This window comes from Atta cephalotes, assembly GCF_000143395.1.
Source record: "Atta cephalotes unplaced genomic scaffold scaffold00020, whole genome shotgun sequence".
Taxonomy (NCBI): domain Eukaryota; kingdom Metazoa; phylum Arthropoda; class Insecta; order Hymenoptera; family Formicidae; genus Atta; species Atta cephalotes.
Window position 1 is genome coordinate 920818 of NW_012130084.1, and position 10471 is coordinate 931288.

The 10471-nt window shown below is 30.2% G+C and overlaps 1 protein-coding gene across 1 annotated transcript in view; it reads left to right on the top strand.

The window, feature by feature from the left end:
• The window catches only part of LOC105619249 (uncharacterized RNA-binding protein C3H8.09c), a 101797-nt gene that overhangs the window by 3496 nt on the left and 87830 nt on the right, over nt 1-10471 (top strand). The window contains exon 2 of the mRNA XM_012200773.1: nt 6567-6674. Coding sequence (XP_012056163.1) covers nt 6567-6674 — 108 coding nt within the window. The remainder of the gene's footprint in view (nt 1-6566; nt 6675-10471) is intronic.

Sequence of the window (10471 nt, forward strand, 5' to 3'; positions counted from 1 at the left end):
GCACGCACGCACGCATGCACGCACGAACGCACGCACGCACGCACGAACGCACGCACGCATGCACGCACGCACGCACGCACGCACGCACGCACGCACACACACAAAATTACATACATTTAATAAAATATATATTTATATAATTTAAATCATAAAGATTACAGCCATTTGAGGCAAATGTTTTTGAAATATTTTTTGATCAAAAAATATTGACTGGTCAATAAAATGTTGAGAAGCGACAAGTGGATTGTATTAAAAAAAATATATTTAATATCAAAAAAGAAAAAGCGCAATCAATTTTTTTTGGTTATGAAAAATTCAATTTTTATAGTTATTCAAAGAATTTAAACGAAGGGAATATTTTTTGAACATCCTATACATAGCTGTATTGGAAGAAATCGTCACTAGAATGATTTAAATCTGTACTGTCGAATGCCCAGATAACAACACTAGACAGTCTCTCTGCCGACAAGTTTTCCAATATAAAGTTGATATTTGTTCTATATAAATGCCAAAACATTGGAAAAATTCACTGCAACAGGCCCTCAACATAGTACTGTTGTTATCGAGGCACTTGGTTGTCACTTTGGTGAATGACGACTTTTACAAAAAACATAGTTACGGAAAATACAAATAATTGTTACAAAGAGCGGACTTGTCTATTTTTATGTAGAGATATTTTTATCAAATCAAACTTTGATTTCCATTTTTCCATTTCAATATTTTACCTTTCTCACAATTAAATTTATTCGATCTTTTATTATTATATATAAAGGCGATTAATTAAATCACGTACAACTTTTTTATTACTTAAAAGTTTATTAAAAAGTTTAAACTGTAATAGTTATTAAAGGGATTCTAAAGTCGTCTGTATTATCGACTAAATATATTTTTTATTTATATAATAATTATTTATTTATATAACAATTATTTTTCTCTTCTTTCATTGATGCGAAAATCTTTTTCCAGAATTAAAAAAAATTATACGCATTAATACGTGTCCGTGAGGTGGAGGTCTATGCTGAGAATGACAACAAATTTCGAAATTGACAATCTTCTTTATCATTTCTCCAATATGACGCTTTATAGAGTCACGTCGTAACCAACATTTTTTTTATATAAAAGCTGTGCAATCTGTACTTACAAAATAGTAGTCCTAGTAGTTTGTATGAAGAAACGTGGATTTCTTAAAGTTGGACTTAAACGTCTAATCAAAACGTTGTTGTTGTATAAAAATTTACGTGTATATGTGCGTGAAATATTGATGTAGTAATATGTAGTGATGTGTCAATTACACGTATATCATCTGTAAGTACTATTTACAATATGACTAATTGTACAAATATTCAAAATAAATAAGGGCTATTAAGAGCCAAATGCTGGAGTGTTCTAATTGCGAAAACAGTATATATAATTCTGTTAAATACATTAATTAAAAATTAAAAGATTAAACATTAAAAATTTGACAATAACCATACGTTTTGATCTTTAATATGATCATCTTCAGCGGAAAAACTATTAACATTGAATAACGTGTCTTATGACAATTTACACAGATGAAGTGTGTATGATTTTTAATGTCTGATCTTTTAATTTTTAATTGATGTATTTAACGTAATTATATATACTGCTTTCGCAATTAGAACCCAGCGTTTGGTTCTTAATAGCCTTTATTTAGTTTGAATATTTATATTGTTATTTTAATTGAGCTATTTAATATAGTTATTGGTAATGATTAATCATCTTTAAGATCCCCTTAAGTAGTTTCCGTAAACAAATCTTATATTTTGCTTTAACAAAAATGTTAAAGATTCGTTTATTTAATATACAGTCTTTCTTAGAAAAACATATTATAAGGTGTTATTCTTTCATAAGTTTTTACTATTAATTTCATATTTTTTTAAATATATTTAAATTTGAGAGATTAAAACTGTTGCTATTAAATTTTTTATATTTAATTTCTTCCATTTCTTTTTTGATAATTTTATTTAAATTTTGAAAATAATATACATAATGTGAATCAGAAGAGATAGACATAAAAGTTCCAATCTGCTTTAATTTAATTTTTAATGCCCTCTATATATCTGATAGAATTAAAGATAAATCCTTCCAAGATAGATATTACTGAAATTTTTGTTCGAAACTTTTTTTGGAGTTTGACACCGATATCTTATAATGATTCTGTGTTTTTATTCTTATCAAATTCTGTAATAGTATTAAAATCTAATTACCAATTTTGAATCGATCTTGTTTGCCGAACGAAATCTTCCAAGCATCTCTGCAAAATCACGTGGCTGATTACATTATCATTAACGTCTACAAATGTCAAAAACGATCGATACTTCAAATAGTTCCGTAACGATTTTTTGATGCGTGCTCTTGTCTGGATATAATTTCGATATCGAAATCAAGTAAATGTTTTTTTGTTTATCAAACTATTTCTTTATAAACAGTTCTGATTTGCATTAGATATAATAAGAACTAGAATACTTCGGTCGTCATCGTAATATATAAGAAATTAACATAAAACATTTGGGCAAATATTAAAAGAATTCGAGCTCAATTGTCTTTACGCATACTAGACTGAGAAATAATTAAAGAAATAAAAACTCTGCTACTTTACATTTGTGGTTTGTTTCTACAAAATCAGTTAAAAATTAATTCTACAAATGTAAAAATAAAATCCTTATTTTTGCATTTGTAGAATTTAAATTTTCTTATGTAAATTGTGTAGTTTAAATAATAGTGGCTATATTATAATATTTATATAACATTACACTGTTTTACATATTTGTAGTTTCCTAAATTAGTTTTATTTATATTTTTATTTTCTTTTTCATTTTCTTTATAATGTATGGTTTTAAATATAAAATAGAGGTGTATAAAATATCTCTATCTGTAAAACAGACCATGCTAAATTAATAAGTTTGCGTTATAAGTTTGCGTGTCAAATAGTCCTATTGTAACTGAAGGCAATCATGTATTTATTTATGAGAAAACACTCAAAACAAGAAACTATCGCGTTACATGTTTGCATTTTACAGATCAGCCTAAAATATGTATATAAATGAATGAAAAATGAAGAATAAAGATGTAAAAAGATCCTAGAAAATCTTATTTACATCCATTTGTAGATATTTTGCAGATAATTCTTGTGAAAAAAAAAGAGTAGGAATATATGACATTACTTATTTTACTGCGTCAATTTTGGGATTCATTTTGTCAGACGCATTTTTGTTTCTCTTACGAAAAAGTTAATTATTGTAAAATTGCAAAAATTATAAAAACTGTCACAATATCTGATAGAAAGCACTTTTTAAATAGTTTGTATTTGTATTTCTAAAATTTTATTTGCAGCTTTTGTTTAAGAAATATTGTTTATAAACAAAATGATATATCGATGAGTTGTTCTTCTACACACAGGTTCTATCACATCCGAAAATAATATTTAGAAGTCAGAAAAATAAAATAATAAAGACAGGCGGAGGGCGTCGTATCAACCGGTCCGCACCTCGCACATATATACTCGCACTTACGATCGCGCATTTCGCTATCGCGGTTTTTATGACTAGAATAAATTTCGTCGCGGAACGATCTCTTGAGCGCCGATATCGAACTCCCGCACCCGTCTCGCGTGCACAAATGCACACATAACACCGTTGCCGTCCCCTTACGTATGACATGCGCGCAGACAGCGATTTAAATTCCGGAATAAACGTTATGGCGATGACGAGTTACGTTACGAGGATCGAAGATCGATACGATCTCCTTTCGACCGATATGCCGCCGTGAAAATGTGAGGGGTGGGATTAAGCTTTGAGATATGGGGATGATATAGTGCTTTATCGGAGAGTCGAGCTCCAAAGCGCTAAATGTTTCGGGAGATCGACGGGATCGCTATGTAATACATGATAAATTTACCCTCTTGCTTGGGAAATGCGAAATATTTGTATAGACAAATCAGGATGTCAATTGTATATCTTGAAAATTACAAATTCACTATGCTTGCAAATTCACTATGTTGATCAATGAAATTATAAACATTCTAGTGAATTTGATCACTTTTGTAATTTTCATTTCATTTCAAGGTACGCAATCGACCCCTTACAAATTAAAACCCGGAAAGAAACAATTAAGTGAAGTTGCGATCTTAGTGGCAATTATAATGTGAAAATATATGCTACGATAAAACATTTACTAACTATTTCAAATATTTTTTTTTAGGACAACGCGCATTGTATACTGAATTTTTTCAAATTTTAAACAAAACTCAACTTAAATAACTTTGTTATTAATATCCTACAATTGATAACAAAGAATTAAAAAAATTATATTACATAATGTTATTATGTCCAATTGGATTTTCTATAAAAATGAGAATTTTTAATATCTTTAATTAATAATTTAATGATAATTCGAGCATATGATTAATAAATTAAAAACAACAAAATCAGAAATTTAAATATACATACATTTTTAAATCGTACAATTATATTTTATTTAAATGATTATATTTTATTTAACTTTTTATAATGTTGCGAACATGCAGAAAATGTGTATGCTCTTTTATATACTTTAGATTTATATATTTTAGATTTTATATTTTGCAATTTCTCGTATATAAATAAGAGATGTCGATATGTTTAAAATGTATTAACGTATTAATTGATTAGCCAAGCTAAATTTACGCAAATAACATTTGAACAGCGTTTGAATGCTTTGAGTCATACTTAAAATAATAGGGAATTTAATTATTTTATGAATATCCAGGAAATCGAATATTGAACGGCTAATGTTGAAATTAGAACATTTCAATTAAATTAGATAGAATAATTATATTATTTGGAGACAACACGATTGAGTTTTAATTGGATTAACGAGATAATCAGATAACTAAACTTTTATAAAATAAAGAAAATTTTATGATACAAACATGGAAAACATTATATGCCATATTTAATTACAGACACTTTTATTATTAAAATTTTTTTTCAAAAAATTTGAAATACTAATAAATTTTCAATAAACAATCTGTGATCTAAATCTCAAAATAGTTGATAAATGTAATGTTTGATTTTGTTATACTTTTTCCCCATTATCGGAATATTGATAAAAAAAGAGAAAAATAAGAAAAATATGGAATACTGCTTAAATATAACATGTTAACACAATTTATTTCTATTAGTGTTTTGAATGTGATATTATAAAGCTAAAGTTCGATCTTTTTAAAATTCTTCTATTCAACAACTATGTGTACTGAAGAATGAGCTGATAACAATAGCGACGATGAAAGCTATGAACATCTCTTGCGCTGAGCTTCACGATGAAGCGGCGCATGGAGTGAGAGGGAGGAGAGATTCGCACGGACAGTATTTGCATTCTAACGCGTACATGCGTGCGCATACATCTGTGTGAGTGCGTGTAGGTTAGATTTACATATTTGTTTCGGCATAATGAATTCCATGCATGGTCAGCTGCTAACCACGCAAAAGTTATTACGGGTACACAGATTACAGGTCGCGTCCGCGTGCGACTTGCCGCTCGGGCAAAATCGATCAGCAACAACGCGCTCTTGTTTTTATTAATTTGGTTTGCAAAAATGTTTAATATTCCCCGGAGTTGTATTTAATCGTTCAGAAATGTCGTTATTTAATTTGGAGATTTTTGCTCACGGTAGAAGTTTATCCAATTAAAATTTTGCTCTATGTATTTGCGCAGATAGTTCTCTGGAGAAAGGGAAAAAAAGAGAGTTACTTGAGAAAGTTCGTAGTTATGGAATTACGCGCGATACGATCCACCAATATATTACATATTTTTCCAATGTTTGCGAATATTCCTAGAAATTATGCGGTTTTCTTGTTTAATTTTTTTTGATAAATTTCATTTTTTTTTTGCAGTTCTCTCATATGTCAAACATACGTAGAATGGTTTATTTAAAAGGATTCACTCGATCGTTTCCATTACTGAAAGTTTTATGCTGGATGTGTTTTTCATATAGAAATTTACTCCATTATAAAAAAAAATCTATAAATCATATTTTGTAAAAATTTTTTTTTAATTATTTTAATATCAGAAAATAAATGTTTAAATAAAGCTACGTGTTTTTATACGAACGTATTAATGATACTTTTCATGCTTTTCTGATCTCGCTTATAACTTACAAATATTGATTACTGTTACATTTGTTGTTATAATTATTATATATATATATATATATATATATATCTAATTAAATAATTATTCAAAGAATTATATATTATTTGTTTAAAAAAAGTTTTTAACATACTATTAAACGCGCTAATTCGCTACATTGTCCTTTTCCAATCATTATGTTTATTTTATGTAAATTTTGAGAATTTATATTAAGTTCTTGTATTAAATTTTAAAATATTTCATAAATAAATAAAACAAGGTTTATATCAAATAAAATAATAAAAATAACAAAGAACGCACGTTAAAAATAATATATTTAGCATAAAATGATAGCATAAAATTGATATTTTTCATGCGAATTTATTTATTTTATAAAGTCTGCAAAATATAATTGACTTTTTATATCTTTTTGATAGGTATCTCTATGCACAAGGGTTATGCATTCGTGCAATTCACAAATCCGTTTGATGCACGTAGTGCGTGCCTCGGTGAAGATGGTCGCACCGTCCTCAGCCAGATTCTCGGTGAGTAAACTCTTCTATTCTTTTGCCATATTATTTAGAGAGTCGTTTAAAGAGACACAAAAGAAGGTTGGACGTGCCATATTTCTAGCAAATCAAGCCTCGCTGAAAAATGTTTTATGTAATCTCCAACGTTGTAAAAGATGTTACGCATTCTATAATTATATCATGTTCTATACTTGTATCGTGCATTTCGTAATATTTATACCGTATAAAGTAGAAGAGTATTTTAAGTACAATGACATTTTTATAAAAAGAAGAAGATTGCTTATTCATAGAAAATCTCTAAAGCAATAGGATTACGGCGATGAAAGCCTTTTTTTATCATATCGACATATATTGTAAAGCAATAAAGAAACACAACGCTGGAAAAAGGGCTTCGCATTAATATGCAACGGTGCATAACGCCGGCGATATAGGAGATCTCTTTGACATGATCATTTATTCAACACTTGGAAGAAAGTGTATCACTCTTAGCGTTTAGCGGTGCGAAATAGACATCGAGCATATTCTATAAGACATATTTATGACTTGCGTAAAAATATAAAGAGCATCGCAAGCCTGCGATAGATATTGAAAGTGCAATATGGAAAATATTGTAGAAACGTAAATTTTTCAGGTAATATTCTATCGGCTTTTTTAACGAAATTATCTTCCCTCATTTGCGGGAGGGATAAAAATGTTGCATTATTGTACCTACATGTACAATATATCGAAATAATTTTATAATATAATTAATCGAAATTTTGTTTACATAATTTTCCATTCGTAAATCCTTTTAATTCAATAAAGCGAATTCAAAATGCAGCAGCTGTCGAACGTTAAGTAAAATTATTAGGAAAATTATGGACTTCGGGGATCTACGGTATGTCGTATCAAAGGAGAGGTATCTCGTGGAATGATTTATAAACTCATTGTATCGGAGGGAAAAGAGCGGTTTGCTTAGTGAAAAGTCACTCATGTGGACGTAAATTATGGGAATCGCGTGTATTTCTCTTGCGTCTGACAACCTAATCCGGCATAGCTGACGTGGGTAAATGCCGGTCCTTAAGATATTAAATTAGAAACACCGCATTCGCATTAGGACGCGTGGAAACTGCGGAAACCTTTCTGTAACCGTAAGGGTACATCTCGCCGATCGCTTGGTTATGACACACGGCATAGAGCATCTTACAAAGGCTTCTGAATAAACCATACGCGTGAAATAAACAAACAGCGACGATGGGATTGAAATCCGGGACTTAACGCTGAGTGCAGTAGCACACGTGCGGCTACCATAAAGCATCATAATCGGCTAAGTAAAGCAGATCGCATGTCTTTGTCGTAATAACATTATGTAAATATAACAATATATAATAATATAAATTAGTGTATATATTTAATAATAAAACTTAATTTTCTTTACAAAATTAGGTTTTATTCTTAAAAATTTATCCTACATTAAAAGAATATGATTTTGCTGAAATATCTAAAATTTTTAGTTAAATACTGAAAATAATTTTGTTGAATTATCAAAATAATTGGAACACTTAAGTTGGTTTCTAGACTATCAAAATTTTTTGTAATGTTGTTTATAACTTGAGTTTTTTAATTATTTTAATGATCTGACAAAATTCTAATAAAATAATAATAATCTAAAATAATTGTTTTTAAATCTGTGTATCTATAAATTTTTTAATATTTCAGCAAATACGTTCTCTCCATGTAATTATTTAGTATTGTTCACGTTCGATATAGAAATGCGAATTTGATGGAGCTATTTGATTTCTAAAAGAGAAATATGAATAGATCATTTAAATGATTTCTTTGCCATTATATGAATAGCATACATATCAAATCATTCAAATAATCTATTAACTTTTTCTTTAATATGTTGATATTCTCGACATTACATCGTGTTATCAAAAGAGGATGTTAAACTAGAGCTGTTTTTCGGCTAAAAATTCTAAGATATACGAGTTTTGTATATTATATTAAAAAGCTATCACATTAAAGCGAAATCAAGTGATGTATCATTTATCTTGAGGAAACATGGGAGAAATCATGATTTCTTTATTATTTTATCATAATATAAAAATCAATAAATCTAATACTGTTACATTTATTCATAAAAAGTTATTAGTAACACATCAAGATATTCTGGAAATTAAGCAACAAACATTAGATTATTTACACGTATAATTTGTAGGAGAGTGCTTGAAGAGTCCGATAAATAATTGTTTGGTTTCGAATTCTAGTTTTGAATATAACGAATACATTTATCTATTATATTTATTTAATTTTTTATTAACATTGTCGTTTCTGTTTTTTAATTTCAAAGACACCTTGACATTTTACTTAATAACTTTTAGATTTTTTTGTTTTGATTTATATATATTATATATTATATATTATAATGATTTCTTTCATGTTCCCCTGATGTTTCTCCAAGATAAATGATACACCACTCGACTACGCTTAAGTAACCCTAATATGATACATCATTTGTACATCCAAGAACTTTTTTATTTTAGCCAAAAAAGTCCTAATAACATTCTCCTTTGTGATTGGATAAACAGATACATAAGCAGACGTGAAAATATATAAAGCTTCTTTGGAGCATAATTTATGCGGAAATTTTGGGAAATAATTTAGGAATCAAAATGCAAGAGATATAGCGTGTATTGGCCGCATGTGCATAATTTTATTTGATATGTATTTATATATTTTTTACATATCTTACTTTACTGCATCAATTTATTTCGCAATAGATAAGTATATCATAGATATATATATATATATATACGGATATTTTATACGGAGTTTATAACGTGAAAGGACTGTGATCCTTATGGAGCTTGTAGAGCTCTGAAATATTCGTACGTTTATTTGTCATCTATATGAAAAACGTTCATGAGATTTTCGAACATGCCCATGGGACATGTGAGATTGTTGAGGCGTATCCTATACGTCCCTCGTATAATCCATGTCCTTCATGTCGTACATGTGCCACGTATGCTACCTCTCGAGTATCGAATGCGCGTATCAGCATCGAATTTTTCAGAGTATTCTTCCTACCTCGTAGTACAACCTTTTTCGGCCGTCTCTCACACTAGCTGCTTCTTTATGCGAGTGTTTCTCACAGACTCATGTCGGCAACACTCTTCAACCCGTTTTCCAACCGAGTAGAGAGTTACCTTCCGCAATCTGTTAATTACACGCATGTGATGTACAGAAATTAAATTAGACGAATATCTTACGCGAAATGAGAAACACGATCCATTCGAGCTGCATATGAATTTCCGTAGAATATTTTGAACATCAAATCTCGGAAATTAATGATCTTCTTTTAAAATTTTTCGAATTTCTACAGTTTGTAAATTACGTTCTAAATTCGAGCGCGGTCCGGCCCTTTTTTTGTTTTTGCCCAAATATTTCTCTCCGTTTCCGCATTATAGAGCGCGCAGGAGCTGTCCACCCTCCTATTTCTAACCAGCTTTCCTCCCCTTCTCATCCCTGCGGCAAGTCGCACTTGTAAATGCACGCCATCGTCCGCGCGCTCGCGCCCGCCAGCGTGTGTACGTGCTTGTCCGCCCCGGAGGTAGGCGAAGCATCGGGCGAACCGCCGGAAACACAGTTCTTGCATTAGCCGAAGAAAGATTTCTGGGGTAATCGTGGCGGAGAAACTGCCATCCCGGGAGAGAGGGAGGGAGGAAGGGGGGGGAGAGGGAAAGCAGAGAACGAGAGAGAGAGAGAGAGAGAGAGAGAGAGAAGAAAACAAAGAAAGAAGGACGCGCGTGCGCACGTGTCTATTCTTAGTT